Source organism: Chlorocebus sabaeus, chromosome 15 (assembly GCF_047675955.1).
Source record: "Chlorocebus sabaeus isolate Y175 chromosome 15, mChlSab1.0.hap1, whole genome shotgun sequence".
NCBI lineage: Eukaryota > Metazoa > Chordata > Mammalia > Primates > Cercopithecidae > Chlorocebus > Chlorocebus sabaeus.
In genome coordinates, this window is record NC_132918.1 from 5648356 (window position 1) to 5668530 (window position 20175).

General features: G+C 45.9%; 1 protein-coding gene across 4 annotated transcripts in view; it reads left to right on the forward strand.

The window, feature by feature from the left end:
- Window positions 1-19181, forward strand: part of ABCC5 (ATP binding cassette subfamily C member 5) — a 95457-nt gene extending 76276 nt beyond the window's left edge. For all 4 annotated transcript variants that reach the window (XM_007971941.3, XM_007971940.3, XM_073023413.1 and 1 more), the window contains 5 exons: window positions 1579-1738; window positions 10282-10360; window positions 11645-11758; window positions 13212-13376; window positions 17727-19181. In XM_007971941.3, the coding sequence (XP_007970132.1) occupies window positions 1579-1738; window positions 10282-10360; window positions 11645-11758; window positions 13212-13376; window positions 17727-17828 (620 nt within the window). In that variant the 3' untranslated portion in view covers window positions 17829-19181. The remainder of the gene's footprint in view (window positions 1-1578; window positions 1739-10281; window positions 10361-11644; window positions 11759-13211; window positions 13377-17726) is intronic.
- Window positions 19182-20175: the final 994 nt, after the last annotated feature.

The following is a 20175-nucleotide window of genomic DNA, read 5'->3' on the forward strand; positions in this document are numbered from 1 at the left end:
TCTGAGGTAGCAGTGAAGTTTCAGCACTAAGATATAGGACACAACGTTATTATAAGTTTTACATAAACTAAATGTTCACCCTAAGAGGGCTGATTGATCAAGAATACATTCACATGATGGAATATTGCAACCACTAAAATTGTATCTTGAAAATGTTTTTTAAAATGGTTGACTGCCTGTTATACAATGCTTTTGTTTTGTTTTGTTTTGTTTGAAACAGAGTCTCATTCTGTTGCCCAGGCTGGAGTGCAATGATGTGATCTCGGCTCACTGCGACCTCCACCTCCCAGGTTCAAGCGATTCTCCTGCCTCAGCTTCCTGAGTAGCTGGGATTACAGGCACCTGCCACCATGCCTGGCTAATTTTTGTATTTATAGTAGAGATAGGGTTTCGCCACGTTGGCCAGGCTGGTCTCGAACTCCTGACCTCAGGTGATCCGCCCGCCTCAGCCTCCCAAAGTGCTGGATGGCGTGAGCCACCATGCGTGGCCAATACAGTGTTAAGTGAAAAAAAGCAATTACAATATTGCATTTCTGATACGATCTCAACTCTGAGGAAAGACTGAAAGGAAGTGTGCCCAAAATGATAGAAGTAAGATTATGGGAGCTTGATGATGTTATCTCATAGTACTTATGTAAAACTTTTCAAATGAAGATTCGGTTAACCGGTTCTGCTGACCGCTGTAATAACACTGGTCCCCCAAACCTGTTCTCTGCCATAGTTTCCTGTCACAGTAGAGCCATTGACAGCCACTCATTGAGTCGAGGCAAAACCTCCTTCCCGTGCGTGTTTGTTTATCCCTGGAACTTCTTCCATTCCCCAGCTGCTGCCATGGCAACAAGAGGCCTTGTCTTAGTCTCTCTCTCAGCTGTAATGAGGGGATAGGGAGAGAAAAGGCATCTTGTCCTCTGGTTTGCCCCTCAACTGCTTGCTGTAAGATCTCTGTTCTCCTGACTTTGCCTAAGAAGCATTCAGCTCTGTGCACCTGTTCCTAAGGTAACCAGGAAGCATTTTTCCATTTTACTTTCATGAAAATGGAATGGTCGGCCAGGCGCAGTGGCTCATGCCTGTAATCCCAGCACTTTGGGAGGCCGAGGTGGGCGAATCACAAGGTCAGGAGTTTGAGACCAACCTGGCCAATATGGTGAAACCCCATCTCTACTAAAAATGCAAAAATTATTTGGGCATGGTGGCGCGCGCCTGTAGTCCCAGCTACTCGAGAGGCTGAGACAGAAGAATCACTTGAACCTAGGAGGCAGAGGTTTCAGTGAGCCGAGATCGTGCCACTGCACTCCAGCCTGGGCAACAGAGCGAGACTCCATCTCAAAAAAAATGAAAATGGAATGGTCCCTTCCCCTCCTTCTCAGGATGAAGCTGTGTAATTTGAAGGTGTCTGCCTTGTATCTCAGGAAAGTTAATCACTTTTTTCTATCATTTTATACATTATCTCAGTTAATCAGTTGAAATAACAACTGAATAGAAATAGAAAAACAGTTGGCATTGCCCTGAGGCTAAACCAGCATTGTCCTCACAGAATTTGCTAACAGCTCCTCTCTCGCATGTCTTCTGACTCATCAGGGAAGTCCTCGCTGGGGATGGCCCTCTTCCGTCTGGTGGAGTTATCTGGAGGCTGCATCAAGATTGATGGAGTGAGAATCAGTGATATTGGCCTTGCCGACCTCCGAAGCAAACTCTCCATCATTCCTCAAGAGCCGGTGCTGTTTAGTGGCACTGTCAGGTGAGAACTTGAGCACGTGCATGCCTCGTGCCTCGCTTAGAGGCTGGGTGGGCATGTGGGACCACACGATGCTAGCACCACACCCTGGGACCGTGAGTTCACCATTTCTAGTCTGGTGCTTTTCCCACTACTCCATGTGCTTGCTGGTGCAGAAGGGAGAGGCAGCCCCACTGCACACGCCACTTGGTTGACTAAAGGGGACAGGGAGGCCTGCAGCACAGCGTTGAAGAGGCCAGAGAGATCTGGGCTCAGAGCTCTGCTCCGTGACTTCGGACAAGTTATTTAACCACTCTTGTGCCTGTTTCCTCGCCCATAAGATGGGGATGCTTTAAAGATCTGTTGCTGTGAAGGTTGAGTAAGTTCATGTACATTATATAAGCACAGGGCCTGGCAAATGGTAAGCATTCGGCAAATGGTGGCTGCTGTCATCAGCCTCAACAACGTCATCCTCACCTGCCTCCCACTCCATTCTATCATCTCTCCTAGGTGTGCTAAAAGTTGCAGTTTTTGTTTTTTTTTTTGAGTCGGAGTCTCATTCTGTTGCCCAAGCTGAAGTGCAGTGGCACAATCTTGGCTCCAGGCAACCTTCACCTCCTGGGTTCAAGTGATTTCTCCTGCCACAGCCTCCCGAGTAGCTTGGATTACAGGCGCCCTCCCCCAAGCCCAGCTAATTTTTGTATTTTTAGTAGAGATGAGGTTTCACCATGTTGGCCAGGCTGGTCTTGAACTCCTGACCTCAAGTGATCCATCCGCCTCGGCCTCCCGAAGTGCTGGGATTATAGGCATGAGCCACTGTACCTGGCCAAAAGTTCCAGTTCCAATGGTGGCTTTCAGGCATTATTACTCCTCATGTTATTTCGTTTTCTAGTGTCTTCTTTGATACTCTGGAATTATGTCGCTTTCTGAAATCTGCCAAGATGCCAGAGATAAAATCCCTGAGATTAAAACAGACCAAGAGATTAATCCCAGAGATAAAATCCCTGAGATTAATCCCAGAGATTAAAACAGACCAAGGAGAAAGCATCACATTATCTTTCCTAAGCTTACCTGATCCTACCTTTACCCTTAAGCTTCTCCCTCCTAAAAACAGTGGATTTCCATCATTTGTGTCCCTGTCTATTAAAAAATCATTCTAAAAGTAATTTTTAGCAGTTTTCAAAAAAATTGGTACCAACCTGATTTCAAATAATCATAGGCAGTGTTCTGACTTGTTTTAAAACTATCCCCTCTACCTTTGGAAATGGCATTTGAACTCAAGGAACTTTGGTAGATACCTTAGTCTTCTCAGGCTGCTGTGTATAACAACATACCATAGACTGGGTGGCTTAAACAACAGAAATTTATTTCTCTCAGTTCTGGAGGCTGGGAAGGCCGGGATGGGTGTCTGCTGAAGGCCCTCTTCCTGGTTTGCAGATGGCTGTCTTGTTCTGTCCTCACGTGGCCTTTCCTCAGTGTGTGCCTGTGGTGTGTGCCCTCGGAGAGGAGAGCTCTTGTGTCTCCTCTTCTTGAGGCCCCACCCTCATGATCTCATCTAAACCATGATCTCATCTAAACCCCTCCTTACAGCCCTACCTCCAGATACCATCATATTGGGGTCAGTGTTTCAACAATTTAATTTTAGGGGCACACAAACCTGTAGTCCATAGTAGTAAATCAGCAGAATTCTCACCTGTGTTTGTGTAGAGTCAACACCCTAGGGTATGTTTATTTTGGTATTTCTGTAGTTGAATCTGGACAGCATGCACTGTATCTGTGGTTGATAATAAACCATTCTCTTTGGGTATTGAGGTAGTAAGGTCAGACAAGCGATATCAGAAGAAAAGTAGAATTTATTGGCCAGGCGTGGTGGCTCATGCCTGTAATCCCAGCACTTTGGGAGGCTGAGGCGGGTGGATCACCTGAGGTCGGAAATTTGAGACCATCCTGACCAACATGGAGAAACCCCTTTCTACTGAAAATACGAATTATCCAGGCGTGGTGGCACATGCCTGTAATCCCAGCTACTTGGGAGGCTGAGACAGGAGAATCACTTGAACCTGGGAGGCGGAGGTTGTATTAAGCTGAGATCGCGCCATTGCACTCCAGCCTGGGTAACAAGAGTGAAACTCCATCTCTAAATAAATAAATAAATAAGGAAAATGTTGCCTAATTGGCTTTTCCCATAAATCTCTCTATTTTTAAATGCCACAGGAACACTTTGAAAAAAAAAAAAAATTGGCCTTACGATATTTGTTTTTGGCCATAAGAACTATTTTTTTTTAATCATCATTTGGAAGAGAATTAAGAAATAAAGCATGTTAAATTTGAGAAAATGCTGCCACCAAGAAGCCTCAGTTTTAATTTAAAAATTTTATAGCATTTCATTTGGGTTTGTGAATTGGGAGCTTCTAGAGTTAGTGGTTAAGAATTGACCATGATGCCGGGCTCAGTGGCTCATGGCTGTAATCCTAGCACTTTGGGAGGCCGAGGCAGGAGCATCACTTAAGCTCAGGAGTTTGAGACCAGCCTGGGCAACATAGTGAGACCACGTCTCTGCTTTTTAAAATAATATAAAATGTTTAAAGAAAAAGAATTGACCGTGGGCACGTGCAGCTGCTGTGGGTAGAACATCATAGACCTGTAGCTTTAGTGGAATTGGAACCATTTCTCTCCAGAGAAAGAAATGTTGGCTGCTTTGTGGCTAACTCAGTAGTTGGTACACTGCTGTCCTGGGTTTGTAGCTACTGAGCTTAGAGTGCAGCTTAGGAAGTCAGCTGTGCAAAGTGAGAAAATCGTTTCAGTTAAATTTTCTGCCAGCTCTAATTTTGGCTTTTTAGTCAGTAGTAGACACTGAGGAAAAATTAAATGCCAGACTTGTCCTTTATCCCCTAAGGTTTCCTTTTATCCTGTCAGGTTTCTTATGGATCCCAGAAAATGTTCAGCTCTTGGTATTCTTTTGTTTTTGAGACAGAGTCTCGCTCTGTCGCCCAGGCTGGAGTTTCAGCTCACTGCAACCTCTGCCTCCTGGGTTCAAGTGATTTGCGTGCCTCAGCCTCCTGAGTCGCTGGGACCACAGGCATGGGCCACCATGCCCAGCTAGTAGAGATGGGGTTTCACCATGTTGGCCAGGCTGGTCTCGAATATCTGACCTCAGGTGATCTGCCCACCTCAGCCTCCCAAATTGCTGGAATTACAGGCGTGAACCACCACACCCGGCCGGTATTCTTTTGCTTTTCTTAGAAGATAGAAAGCCTATGATGAGTTTCCCAAGGCAAAGGCAGGATACATGAGCTGTTTCCTCAGCTACCTCCTAGAGACTCTGAATCTGGAAACTGCGCCTCCACCACCATTAGCCAGTATTGAGGGTGGGTACCTCTTCTTGAGACACCTGCAAACAATTAAAACTTGAAAGGAACTCTTAGAGGAAAAGCAAGGTAAAACCAAAATCAAACCAACAAAACTCAGAAAGTCACAGGATATAAATTGCTGAGTTGTTCTGTGTACAAATATAATTAATCTAAATCATAGGCCAGATCATGTGGGACCACACCCCTTCCTAGATTAGCCAGAGTGTTGATCCATTCTAGTACCTGCATCCCAGACCTCCCTTACCTGCCCGTGTGGGCCTGAGCTCTCCGGCCTGTGTTTCTGCAGATCTCTATTGTTTTGCCCTCATGACTGGCTCCAAGAAGAGAGGCCCCTTTTCATCCAGGCCTTAAAACACGTTTGCTGGCCTCTGTCTCATGGCCCTAGCTTTCCCCACCTTCTCCCAGAGCTCCCTGTGCTTCCTGGACCCAGGAAACCCAGCCCTGGCCTCTGTCCTATCCCCCGCAGCTGGAGTGTTTTTCATCCTGAGGACTATCTGGAGCCTGGCTAGGCTGACGATGAGCTGTCCCTGGCTGTCACTCTGGTCTCTCTTGAGTCTTGGTCCCCTGTGAGTGACGGGTACCTTGTCTACTTGGAGCACTTCTGCCTGGTGCCCATTCATTAGCAAGAAACAGTGTTCGCATTTCGTCTTCTTCAGGTGCCCTCTCCTTTTGATCTGCTCATTAATTTTTTTTTTTTTTTTTTTTTTTTTTTGAAGCGGAGTCTCACGTTGTCACCCAGGTTGGAGTGCAGTGACATGATCTCTGCTCACTGCAGCCTCCACCTCCCAGGTTCAAGCAGTTCTCCCCAGTAGCTGGGATTACAGGCACCTGCCACCACGCCTGGCTAATTTCTGTATTTTTAGTAGAGATGGGGTTTCACATTGTTGGCCAGTCTGGTCTTGAACTCCTGACCTCAGGTGATCTGCCCACTTTGGCCTTCCAAAGTGCTGGGATTAGCCATGAGCCACTGTGTCCCACCTGTCATAACCATCTTAATTGTATTTAACAAATGCTCAAAACTTCATGAGACAGACACCATTGTTATGCATATTTTATTTTACCAAATAGTGAGGTTTCACTGTGTTGCCCAGGCTAGTCTTAAACTCCCGAGCTCAAGAGATTCTCCCACCTCTGCCTCCCAAAGTGCTGGGATTATAGGCGTGAGACACCGCCCTTGGCCTTTATGCCTATTTTATATAGATGATGAAACTGAAATCCAGAGAGTGAGAGTAATTTGCCCAAAGACACACAGCTAAAAGTGGTAGAGCTAGGATTGGAACCCAGGCTGGCTGGCTGGCTCTACTCACTACACTCACCGCGTCGCCTCCTAAAGCATGTGTCACGACCCCACTATTAACCACAACCTTGATATTCCATCTCTCCAAAAAACACTTAGACTTGCCTCTTTATGGATCTTGACCTTTAGTTACATTTCTTTTCCCAGCATCTTCAAAGTCTCATCTGCCTTCCTCATCTCAAAAACGAAAAAAGAAAGTCACCCAATCTATGCCTTTCTCTTTAGTCTTTTTTATTTGCTCTACTTTTGCTCTTAACTTTTTTCACCTAATCTGACTCTTAACAACTAAAAGCCACAATCAGTCCACATTTCTGCATACCTCAAAATAAGGTTTCCTTTAGCTTCCTGATAGAAGAAGGTACGTGAGTCCCAAAATCTCCTGCTCTGAAGACTGAGGCTGCTAGAAGCACCCAGCACAGATGACAGGGCAGCGTGGTTTACCACAGTGTTTTCTACTATATCCAGGGTGAATTGCTGTATTGTCTCACACTTTGGGAGATATTCTTGGCTTCATTTAGCAGTGGTCAGTGTTGACTATTGCTAAAAATAAAATATAAAGAACCAAAGATGAAAATGTACTTTTGGCAAGATAGGACTCCAGGGGTTCTGATTGTTAAAAATAACTGCCCTCATGTTCAGACACTTTTCTATCCAATCGCTTAACTGAAACCGTTTGATTAAGTGGATGCATAACTTTGCTTTCATTTCTGTCTGTGAGTCAGACCCAGGACCATCTGGCTTCTCTAATGAGGGAAGATATTTTTCCATTCCTGATTCAGCTCCCTGTTGAGGTGGGTCTGGTCTGCCTTACTGTGCACCACCTACCAGTGTATGCAAACATTCCTTTTCTATCTGGAACCCATTGTTTAGTGGTCTGAAGCTCCTTCAGCTGGTGTGATGGACCTGGGTGATTTGAATGTTAAGCCTGGGCTGGGCACAATGGCTCACACCTGTAATCCCAACACTTTGGGAAGCCAAGGCAGATGGATCACCTGAGATCTGGAGTTCGAGACCAGCCTGGCCAACATGGGGAAACCGTGTCTACCAAAAAATACAAGTTAGCCAGGTGTGGTGGCACACACCTGTAGTCCCTACTTCTTGGGAGGCTGAGGCACAAAAATTGCTTGAACCTGGGGGGTGGGGCAGAGGTTGCAGTGAGCTGAGATGCTACTGCACTCGAGCCTGGGTGACAGAGCAAGACTCTGGCTCAAAAAATTAGAATGTTATGCTTGTTGTCATATTCACCCATAGAAAATCTGATAGGGCCAGCTACTCAGTGGGCAGGAGACTGCACTTTTGTGAACAGCAGTTCCTGCTTCTCCGTGGTTTCACTTTCTGCAGTTTCAGTTACCCATGATCAAGCGGGGTCTAAAAATATTACATACTATATTTTGTGAGAGACAGACCACAGTCAAATCATGTTCATTACAGCATATTGTTATAATTATTTGATTTCATTATTGTTAATCTCTTACTGTGCCTAATTTATAAATTAAACTTTATCATAGATATGTATATATAGGGAAAAAAAACTTGGCATTTATAGAGTTCAGTACTATTTGTGGTTTGAGGCATCTACCAGGGCTCCCTGAAGCATACGCTTGTGGATGACGGGGGACTCCATGCCTGCTGTTTGATCCAGCGGCATCTGATGGACTTACTCGCTGTATTTGTATCCTGGGGCTGTCACAAACAGTTTAAGCCACAAACTAGATGGTTTCAAACAACAGAAATTTACTATCTCACAGTTCCGGGGGCTGGAAGTCTAAAATCAAAGTGTCAGTTGGGCCATGCTGCCAGTGAAACCGGTAGGGAAGGACCCTTCCTTGCCTCTTCCAGCTTCTGGTAGTTGAGGCCATCTTTGGCATTCCTTGGCTTGCGGATGCACCCTCTGGCCTCTGCCTCCATCGTCACATGATGCCCTCCCAGTGTTTCTCTGCCTTCACATGGCCATCTCTCATAAGGACCAGTCATATGAGATTAAGGGCCCACCCTTCTCTATTACTGTGGTATGACCTCATCTCAACTAATTACATCTGCAAATTACCCTATTTCCAAAAAAGGTCACATTCTTAGGTACTTAGGTGTCTCTTGGGGAGACATAGTTCAACCCATTAAACTGTATAGTATTAAACAACACTTCCTAGGCCAGGGGTAGTGAGAAGTGAGCATGTTCCAAGCGGGAAAAATGCTGTGCAAAGGGCAAGAGGCACTGGAGAGCAGGGCGGGTCAGAATCTCCCAGGAGATCGAGAGATGCTCACAAAGCAGAAATGAGGCAGTGCCGGCCTGCTCTCCCCGTTTCACCAGAGTTCTGTGATAATGACGTGATTGTATTTGCATGCCTGTAATTAGTAACCCCAGGTATGGAGACAGGTGTGTGGCACAGGGCAAAAGTCCATGTTTCTCCCAGAGATTTTCCTGTTTCCCACATGCCAGGCATAATTTTATGAGCAAAGCAAATTATTCTTAATACTTTTCAGATTATTAGACCTCCAAATGTTATGTGTAGATCAAGACAAGACATCCACAATTACTGTAACATCCCAGTTTTCCACCAAATACCTGTTCCACCACCAGCCCTCCACCCTCATCCTCAGTGGCAAAGATAATTTTCTCCTGTCCTAAACATTTCTAGTCCTGGCCGGGCACAGTGGCTCATGCCTGTAATCCCAGCATTTTGGGAGGCCAGGGTAGGCTAATCACTTGAGCTTGAGCGCTGGAATTTGAGACCAGCCTGGGCAACATAGCAGAACCCATCTCTACAAAAAAATACAAAAATAACATGGCGTGCGCCTGTAGTCAAGAGGCTTAGGTGGGAGGATAGCTGGATCTCAGGAGGAAGACGTTGCAGTGAACCGGGATTATACCACTGCACTCCAGTCTGGGTTACAGAGACTAAAAAAAAAAAAAATCTAGTCTCGTTCTTTTGGTATCACCTCTGATTTCCTTGAGGTAGATACTGTTGGCACAGTAAACAAAAATGGCCCCCAAACTGGTCTTCTGTGCCAGGAAATTTCCTTTTTCTTGACTTGTCCTTTATTCTCTCTCTGCTTCTTCCTCCACCCTTCTACTGGATCAGTTTCTTTTGCTGGTCAGGCCAGCTGTCGTGGAGCCCCATGCTCAATGACAGGGCTGTGAACCAGGTAGACCAAGAGAAAGAGGGTGCTTTTCTAAGTTTGTATGTACGGAGAGATTTTTATTTTATTTTATTTTATTTTATTTTATTTATTTTATTTTATTTATTTTATTTTATTTTATTTTTTTATTTTATTTTATTTATTTTATTTATTGAGATGGAGTCTCACTCTGTCGCCCAGGCTGGAGTGCAGTGGTGTGATCTCGGCACACTGCAACCTCTGCCTCCCAGGTTAAAGCAATTCTCCTGCCTCAGCCTCCCAAGTAGCTGGGATTACAGGCGCCCACCACCACGCCTGGCTAATTTTTGTATTTTTAGTAGAGATAGGGTTTCACCATGTTGGCCAGGCTGGTCTTGACCTCCTGACCTCTAGTAATCCACCTGCCTCGGCCTCCCAAAGTGCTAGGATTACAAGCACGAGCCATCGCACCCACCTGAAAGATGTATTTTAACAAATGCATGCACAGGAAAAAATCTAGAAGGATATTTGCCAATATTTGCATTTATAAATTGTTCTATAACTAGTATTATTTACATAGTAAAAATAATAAAAGAATAAATCAAGTTTTATGGAGATGAGGAGGTGGCCCATTGTGCAGTCAGAGCTCCCATCTGGCTGGTTGGGGAATGAGCCGTCTGTGATTGTCAAGGTTTGGAGTCTTCTCTCCCCGTGCATGTGTGTTAAACATCTTCCACAGACAACCTTTGCCAGTAGGTCACTTCAGGGCGGGACCACTGAGAAATTCCTGTGTTTCTCCCTAGATCAAATTTGGACCCCTTCAACCAGTACACTGAAGACCAGATTTGGGATGCCCTGGAGAGGACACACATGAAAGAATGTGTAAGTGAAGAGCCTGGGGGAGCCGTGCTGGGATGGTGAGGGTGGAAGCACGGCAGTGCCATTGCCACACCCTGTCTGGTCTGGCTGTGCCGCCAGGATGCCTGTGGACGAAGGCTTCGTGGCAGGGCTCTCCAAGTCTTTCAGATACCTAGGAAAAGCTGATCTCTCCCAGTCCCACCTCCCACACTGCTCACAGTCATTTTGGCCTTGCACTATCCATTGATTGAAGATAGTAATGACAACTACTTAGAATTAAGTGATGCTTTTAATTTGTTTTATTAGTCATGACAGTGTAACATACTTTGAAGCATCCACATGTATGCAAAAGATACATAACGTGGCCAGGTGCAGTGGCTCACACCTGTAATCCCAGCACTTTGGGAGGCCGAGGCAGGTGGATCATCTGAGGTCAGGAGTTCAAGACCAGCCTGACCAATATGATGAAACCCTGTCTCTACTAAAAATACAAAAATTAGCTGGGTGTGGTGGTTTGCACCTGTAATCCCAGCTACTCAGGAGGCTGAGACAGGAGAATCGCTTGAACCCAGGAGGCAGAGGCTGCAGTGAGCTGAGATCGCACCACTGCACTCCAGCCTGGGCAACAAGAGCAAAACTCTGTCTCAAAAAAAAAAAAAAGATACATAACGTATTGAGTCTGCATAAAGCACACAGTGTGCATAAGGGCCACAGACCTTTTGGGATAACTCAGTAGGCCCGCACGAGCAGCTGTAGTGTACAGATTGATACCCCTGGCCTGGGGTGAGGTCTCTGGTGTGCCTGGGTTGAGTCAGGCCTGGGATCCCCTGCCCTAATTCAACTATTAGTAGATGAGCTCTGTTTTTTCCTTTCCTCTACCGGGATTCCTCTCATTTGAAGAGTAAGTTCTGCAGCTTACAAAAAATGTTTCACAGTCACGGGCCTACAGCTTTGGACTTCAAAAGGAGAGTACTTTTCCTTACTCTATTTCCTATTGCATGACCATATTTTCAGAACCAAAACTTAAGGCCCACTATCTGCCTGAATTTTGGGGACATGAAATCATTGGAATTTCTGGGATGTTTTAATGGTATAAAGCTAATAGAATAGTCTGTTGGAATCATGGACTGCCTTGGAAGTGGGTCCTAGTGCACATGATCAGTACACCTGCACCTTCGTTCCAGATGAGGCAGGTTCTTGGCTAATAGTTCTTTCATCTGTTTCAGAATAATTTCTTGTTGTCCTTGGATTTTCAGGAAATTCAGCTTAGTTTCTTACCCCTCCGATCTCTACTTTCCTTTTCCCTAGATTGCTCAGCTACCTCTGAAACTTGAATCTGAAGTGATGGAGAATGGGGATAACTTCTCAGTGGGGGAACGGCAGCTTTTGTGCATAGCAAGAGCCCTGCTCCGCCACTGTAAGGTAAGGCAGTTCGTGGTTGGCGGGGAAGGGGCAGCAGCAGAGAATGACAACGTTTTAGTGCAGCCTTTCCCTGACGCAGTGGGGTCCAAAGGTATTCCTGGCTGTGAACCCTGTTGGCACTTTCTAAGAGCATGGCCAGTAAGAACTCTAACCCTGACACAGTTTGGGTATATTGGGTTCGGGTATGTCGGGTTTGGGTATGTCAGGGTCGGGTTCGGGTGTGTGGGGTTCGGGTGTGTCAGGTTCGGGTGTGTCGGTTTTGGGGTATATCGGTTTGGGTATATCGAGTTTGGGTATATTGGTTCTGGGTATATCGGGTTTGGGTATATTGGGTTTTGGGGAGGGAGAACAGGGGTTGCTTTGTTTTTAACTTCATCCAAGACTGACTTTTGTTTCTGGCCATTGAGTAGTTTTGTACAACTGCAAACCATAGACATAGTATTTTTTTTTTTTTTTTAATTTTGAGACAGAGTCTTGCTTTGTCCCCAGGCTAGAGTGCAGTGGCACAATCTCGGCTCACTGCAACCTCCACCTCCCGGGTTCAAGCGATTCTCCTGCCTCAGCCTCTTGAGTAGCTGGGATTACAGGCGCCCACCACCATGCCAGACTAATTTTTGTATTTTTAGTAGAGATGGGGTTTCACCATGTTGACCAGGCTGGTCTTGAACTCCTGACCGCATGACCCGCCTGCTTTGGCCTCCCAAAGTGCTGGGATTACAGGCGTGAGCCACCGAGCCCGGCCGATATAGATTTTAAAACTGCAAGAGACTTTAAGGTCATCAAATCCAACCCCCTTCATTTACAAACAGGAAAAGGAATGTCCAGAAAGATTAATGTTACCAGCCATACTGGATTCAAGGGAAAAAAAGGATTAATTGCACATACTCACTGTCACAGAGCATGTAGGGGCAAGTATTTGATTAGTTTTGTTTGGTTTTGTTTGGTTTTGTTTTTGAGACAGAGTCTCGCTCTGTCGCCCAGGCTGGAGTGCAGTGGTGTGATCTTGGCTCACTGCAACCTCCACCTCCTGGATTCAAGCGATTGTCTTGCCTCCACCTCCCGAGTAACTGGGACTACAGGTGTGCACCACCACACCTGGCTAATTTTTGTATTTTTAGTAGAGACAGGGTTTCACCATATTGGCCAGGATGGTCTCGATCTCTTGACCTCGTGATCTGCCTGTCTCGGCCTCCCAAAGTGCTGGGATTATAGACATGAGCCCAGCCTAGATCAGTATTATACAAACATGCTGTTATGGAAATCAAGGCAAACATGGTTTTGAAGTTGTATCACTTCTAAGTAAAAGGATATTTTTACATATATGTGTGCTTGCTTAGAAAAAAACAGTAGATGGTATAAAACTTAATAATCAAATACATTTTGGTAAAATCTAGATTAACCAGAATGCTTAAGGAATTTAATCGAGTTTCTTTCTCCTCTGCTTCTCTGGCAGATTCTGATTTTAGATGAAGCCACAGCTGCCATGGACACAGAGACAGACTTATTGATTCAAGAGACCATCAGAGAAGCATTTGCAGACTGTACCATGCTGACCATTGCCCATCGCCTGCACACGGTTCTAGGCTCCGATAGGATTATGGTGCTGGCCCAGGGACAGGTACCGAGTCCTTCAGGGACTTTGGCTTGGCATATCTGGGAGGAAACTGGCTCCTGGCAGGGATGGACTGATTGCCATCTTTGTAGCGTTCTGGGCATTCAGATAAGCACTTGCAGCAACTCTATTTAGTTGCTATTGGGAGAGATGAAGCCTCCTAATCACAAGATTACTCAGGCACACTCTGATGGGGTTCTCAGTTTACTTTACTATTTGTCCTTTTGTTGCTTGTGAGTAATGACACTTTGACTTAAGTCAGAGAGTACATGTACTTAGTGATTCATTCACATACACAGTGATCACCCCTGGCATACTTGGGCCAGAGATTATAGATACTTAGTGATTCATTCACATACACAGTGATCACCCCTGGCATACTTGGGCCAGAGATTATAGATACTTAGTGATTCATTCGCATACACAGTGATCACCCCTGGCATACTTGGGCCTGAGATTATAGATACTTAGTGATTCATTCACATACACAATTATCCCTGGTATATGTACTCAGTGACTCATTCACATCCACAATGATCACCCCTGGCATACTTGGGCCAGAGAGTATAGATACTCAGTGACTCATTCACATCCACAGTGATCACCCCCACAGAGGCCTATTGAGACCAGCCAGCACATGTTTGCTTTTTTGCAATCACGTAGCAGCGCCAAACTTCTTACCCTGTTGTTTCAGGCGTTCCCACAGCCTGGCCCTAGCCTTGCCTTCTTCATTTTCCACTCTTCCCTTACAGGCGCCATTGGCTATGGACATCTTGCATTCTCCAAGCTTTTTATTTGTCTTTACTCAGACAGTTCCATCTACCTAAAAGGCCCTTTGCCCTTCTCTCCCCCATATCCACCTGCTCACAACTTGCCTGTCCCTGAAGAATGACATGGCCCAGATGCCAAAGCCTCCATGAAACCCCCTGGCTGCCTCAGCTGCCCTAGGCTGTATCTGTACCTCTCTTGTAGCTCTTCTGCCTCAGCTGATAGGAATTGTGCAATGCCCTGTCTCCCTAGAAAACTCTCTGAACGCTCTCTGAGGGCAGAGTCACCGCTCATTCATCTTTAGGGCCCAGCAGTGTTTAGCACTACAGTTCTTTGCACAGGTGATGTTAAGTACATTTATGTTAGACAAATACCTCCTTTGTGTGCCCCTAGGATAAAAGTAAATTAATAATTTGGAGGAAATAGCAAGACATTTATAATGGGTAACATGTCTTCTATTGTAGAAGCTACCACAGCAACAGCTACTATAATGGCTACTTCTATTGAATGTTTACTGTGTATCAGGCACTGTGCTTAGTGCTTTACATATAATCTCTCAAAATTCAGTTAGTCATCACAACAACCTAGAAAGAGACATAGCATGAATTCTACTTTACAGATGAGGAGACAGAGTCTCAGGGAAAGTGGAAGTCTCATAGGAAGTGGAGTAGGCCGGGTGCAGTGGCTCACGCCTGTAATCCCAGCAGTTTGGGAGGCCGAGGTGGACAGATTGCCTGAGCTCAGGTGTTCGAGAGCAGCCTGGGCAACATGGCGAAACCCCGTCTCTACCAAAAATACAAAAAATTAGCCAGGCATGGTGGCACACACCTTGTGCCTGTAATCCCAGCTACTAAGGAATTTGAGGTGGAAGGATCATTTAACCCTGGGAGGCAGCGGAGGTTGCAGTGATTCGAGATAGTGCCACTGCATTGCAGCCTGGGTGACAGAGTGAGACCATCTCCAAAAAAAAAAAAAAAAAAAAAAAGCAAACAATAAAAATTGGTAGGATTTTAAAAAAGGAAGTGAAGGAGATGGGACAGGACTCAGGCCAGCAACCCCACTGCCAGCACACTGTCTAAATTGTGGAGAAATATTGAGAAAAGTGTTAAATAGGGCAGGTTCAGCCTGGGCTTCAAAGCTGAATTGAGAGAACTTGGGGGCTAAGGATTTTTCTCCTCATCTTGAAATTATTTTCACACTAATGTTTTTTGTGACTATCTTTGTTTGCCTTAAACTAAGTGTTTACTGAGATTCTGTCATACATAAGATATATTGAGCTACTACTTTGTACATAAGTGTTAAAATAGAGCCTAGTAAGGTATAATAGATGGGACCAAGAACATCTGGGAAATTCTTTTTTTTGAGCCAGAGTCTCGTTCTGTTGCCCAGGCTGGAGTATAGTGTTGTAATCTTGACTCACTGCAGCCTCCGCCTCCAGGGTTCAAGTGATCCTCCTGCCTCAGTCTCCCGAGCAGCTGGGATTACAGGCATGTGCCACCATGCTTGGCTAATTTTTGTATTTTTAGTAGAGACAGGGTTTCACCATGTTGGCCAGGATGGTCTTAAACTCCTGACCTCAGGTGATCCACCCACCTCGGCCTCCCAAAGTGCTGGGATTACAGGCACAAGCCACCATGCCCAGCCAGAAATTCTTTCTTAAGAACACAAATTGAGATCCCTTCTTTCTATAGTTGGCTTGATGTTTTGGAGTGGGGAGCCGATTCACTCTTTATGAGAGACTCTATCCTTCTTTTTCCTTAATTTTTTTCTTGCTAATTAAAATTTCCTTGTAATTTTAGGAAAGCCTAAAAAACAAAAACAAAAACACCAAAAAAGTATAAAGGCAAAAACAGGATGGTAAGCCATTTGCCCCCAGAGATGAGCATTGTAGTACACTGACTTACCCCGTGTTTTTCATGCATCTGCACACACAGACTCCAACAGATGGGATGCTCTCTGCTGTAGACACAAAATACCAGACTAAAAGGGGTTTGGAGGATAGGATTTTGTTATCCCACATGGCAAACGGGAGGGCAGAGGGTTGGTTTTTGTGCAGCCCAGCAGTGTGGGGCTCTGCGTCACTCTCAACCAGTACTCATCTTCCCCTGCTGGTACAGGATGCCTGCTCAAGCCCCCAACCAAAGGAAGGACATGTGTCCAAAGAAAGGACATGTTCACGTTCTCCTCGTGGCCTGTCCACTGGGCAGGACACCCTCTCCTAGAAGCACCAAGGAGACTTCCTCTTACATCTCCTTAACCAAGGTTATGTTCCATGCCTTTGCCCTGTGGCGGGGGAGGCTGAGATAGTTGGGTATATGCATTTCAGCCTCTGCCACAGGAGGTGGGTTCTGCCAGCATATCATTCGGGGTTCTGCTGCACGTGATTTTCCGTGGCTGCATAGATGTCCATCATAGGAATGGCCACTTGACTAAGTCACTCCCTGACTTCCTTTTTTTTCCCTGACAACTAGACATTCTGAGCTCTTCCATTTCCCTCTATAGGGTTAGATCAGCTTGTATAACAAAATGACATTTGTCTGGTGTGCCCTTGACTTCAGCTGCAACTTCTCTCCCCTGCAGTTTATTTAATTTAATTTTATTTATTTATTTATTTATTTTTGAGACTGAGTTTCGCTGTTGTTGCCCAGGCTTAAATGCAATGGCATGATCTCTGCTCACTGCAGCCTCCGCCTCCCAGGTTCAAGCAATTCTCCTGCCTCACACTCCCCAGTAGCTGGGATTATAGGCATGTGCCACCACGCCCAGCTGATTTTTGTATTTTTACTAGAGACAGGGTTTCACCATGTTGGTCAGGCTGGTCTCGAACTCCTGACCTCAGGTGATGCGCCTGCCTCGGCCTCCCAAAGTGCTGGTATTACAGGCATGAGCCACCGCACCCAGCCTGTTGTTTTTTATTTTATTTTGTTTTACTTTTTTGAGATAGTCTCATTCTGTTGCCCAGATTAGCGTGCAGCAGTACAGTGTCAGCTCACTGCAACCTCTACCTCCTGCGTTCAAGTGATTCTCCTGCCTCAGCCTCCCAAGTCGCTGGGATTATAGGCGCCCACCACCATGCCAGGATAATTTTTGAATATTTAGTGGAGACAGGGTTTCACCATGTTAGCCAGGCTGGTCTTGAACTCCTGACCTCAGGCGATCCGCCCGCCTCAGCCTCCCAAAGTGATGAGATTACAGGTGTGAGCCACCAGCTTCCTGCAGTTTATAGACCTGGTTGGTTGGTTCCTTTGCTCCCAAGGCTGAAGGAATTTGGTTTTATGTGAAGGAGGTCTGGAGGTCGTTTTCTCTCTTTTTTTTTTTTTTTTTTTTTTTTTTGCTATGAGAATACTTTATTAGGCAAAACCGCATACTGTAAAAATGCTGGAAGTCGTTTTCTCTGTCCTTTCCCTTACACCCTGGATAGTTGAAAATAAAAAAATAAGCAGGGAGGTGCACTCAGGGCTTGTTGAATTGTCCCCAGATTCTACCCTCGGGGGCATTGGGACTTCCCTCCCTTCCTGAGCAGTGGATCCTCTGAATCACCCTGCATGACCCAGAGCTGCGTCCTGACGGCATCTCCTTCTTTTGCAGGTGGTGGAGTTTGACACCCCATCGGTCCTTCTGTCCAACGACAGTTCCCGATTCTATGCCATGTTTGCTGCTGCAGAGAACAAGGTCGCTGTCAAGGGCTGACTCCTCCCTGTTGACACAGTCTCTTTTCTTTAGAGCATTGCCATTCCCTGCCTGGGGCGGGCCCCTCATCGCGTCCTCCTACGGAAACCTTGCCTTTCTCGATTTTATCTTTCGCACAGCAGTTCCGGATTGGCTTGTGTGTTTCACTTTTAGGGAGAGTCATATTTTGATTATTGTATTTATTCCATATTCATGTAAACAAAATTTAGTTTTTGTTCTTAATTGCACTCTAAAAGGTTCAGGGAACCGTTATTATAATTGTATCAGAGGCCTATAATGAAGCTTTATACGTGTAGCTATATCTATATATAATTCTGTACATAGCCTATATTTACAGTGAAAATGTAAGCTGTTTATTTTATATTAAAATAAGCACTGTGCTAATAACAGTGCATATTCCTTTCTATCATTTTTGTACAGTTTGCTGTACTAGAGATCTGGTTTTGCTATTAGACTGTAGGAAGGGTAGCATTTCATTCTTCTCTAGCTGGTGGTTTCACGGTGCCAGGTTTTCTGGGTGTCCAAAGGAAGACGTGTGGCAACAGTGGGCCCTCCGACAGCCCCCTCTGCCACCTCCCCATGGCCACTCCGGGGTGGGTGGAACGGGCTGGGCAGCTGGAGACCATGCAGAGCGCCGTGAGTTCTCAGGGCTCCTGCCTTCTGTCCTGGTGTCACTTACTGTTTCTGTCAGGAGAGCAGCGGGGCGAAGCCCGGGCCCCTTTTCACTCCCTCCATTGGGAATGGGAATCACAGAGACATTCCTCCGAGCCAGGGAGTTTCTTTCCTGCCTTTTGTTGTTTCTAAACAAGAATCAGTCTATCCACAGAGAGTCCCACTGCCTCAGGTTCCTACAGCTGGCCACTGCACAGAGCTCTCCAGCTCCAAGACCTGTTGGTTCCAAGCCCCGGAGCCAACTGCTGCTTTTTGAGGTGGCGCTTTTTCATTTGCCTCTTCCCACACCTCCACAGTTCAGTGGCAGGGCTCAGGATTCCGTGGGTCTGTTTTCCTTTCTCACCGCAGTTGTCGCACAGTCTCTCTCTCTCTCCCCCCAAAGTCTGCAACTTGAAGCAGCTCTTGCTAATCAGTGTCTCACACTGGCGTAGAAGTTTTTGTACTGTAAAGAGACCTACCTCAGGTTGCTGGTTGCTGTGTGGTTTGGTGTGTTCCCGCAAACCCCCTTTGTGCTGTGGGGCTGGTAGCTCAGGTGGGCGTGGTCACTGCTGTCATCAGTTGAGTGGTCAGCGTTGCATGTCGTGACCAACTAGACATTCTGTCGCCTTAGCATGTTTGCTGAACACCTTGTGGAAGCAAAAATCTGAAAATGTGAATAAAATTATTTTGGATTTTGTAAAACTCTTCGTGTATCAAACAGTTCTCTGGGAAGGGAGTGAGATATCCTGGAATGGCTTTGGGACCTGGATATCCAGCGATGGAGTTGCATCTGGGAAGGGCTGGTAGCAAAACTGGTTGGTTGCAAGGGCCATGGGGCCCTGAACGCCTGGAATCATCTCTGTGGGCCTTAGTCCCGCCACCTGTGTTCCTGGGCATGGTCCCCAAATAAAGCTCCTTGGCTGCCCATAAGAGGGTGGGGAGTGGAAAGGTGAGTGGTTGTGGTGAGATGTATTTAAAATGAATAGTTTGTCAAGGATTCTTAGCAATTCAAACAGTATAATTACCCTTTCAGCCAATTCATTCAGATTCACCCACTGAAAATTAGTAACCCTGTCTCTACTCAAAATACAAAAATTAGCTGGGCGTGGTGGTGGGCGCCTGTAGTCCTAGCTACTCAGAAGGCTGAGGCAGGAGAATCACTTGAACTCAGGAGGTGGAGGTTGCAGTGAGCTGAGATTGCGGCGTTGCACACTAGCCTGGGCAACGGAGTGAGACTCTGTCTCAAAAAAAAAAAAAAAAAAGACCGGGTGCAGTGGCTCACGCCTGTAATCCCAGCACTTTGGGAGGCTGAGGCGGGTGGATCACGAGGTCAGGAGATCAAGACCATCCTAGCTAACATGGTGAAACCCCCTGTCTACTAAAAACACAAAAAATTAGCTGGCCATGGTGGTGGGCGCCTGTAGTCCCAGCTACTCAGGAGGCTGAGGCAGGAGAATGGCATGAACCCAGGAGGCGAAGCTTGCAGTGAGCCGAGATGGTGCCACTGCACTGCAGCCTGGGCGACAGAGCGAGACTCCATCTCAAAAAAAAAAAAAGGTACGCATTCTAAAATTTCTGACTATATTGTGTTGAATGCAGCCAAGAAAGCTTTTAAACTGGTATTGGTTCATTGACCATCAGTAGAAATTATACAAATTTTTCTAAAGTACCTGTGCTGGCGTGAGAACCCAGGGGC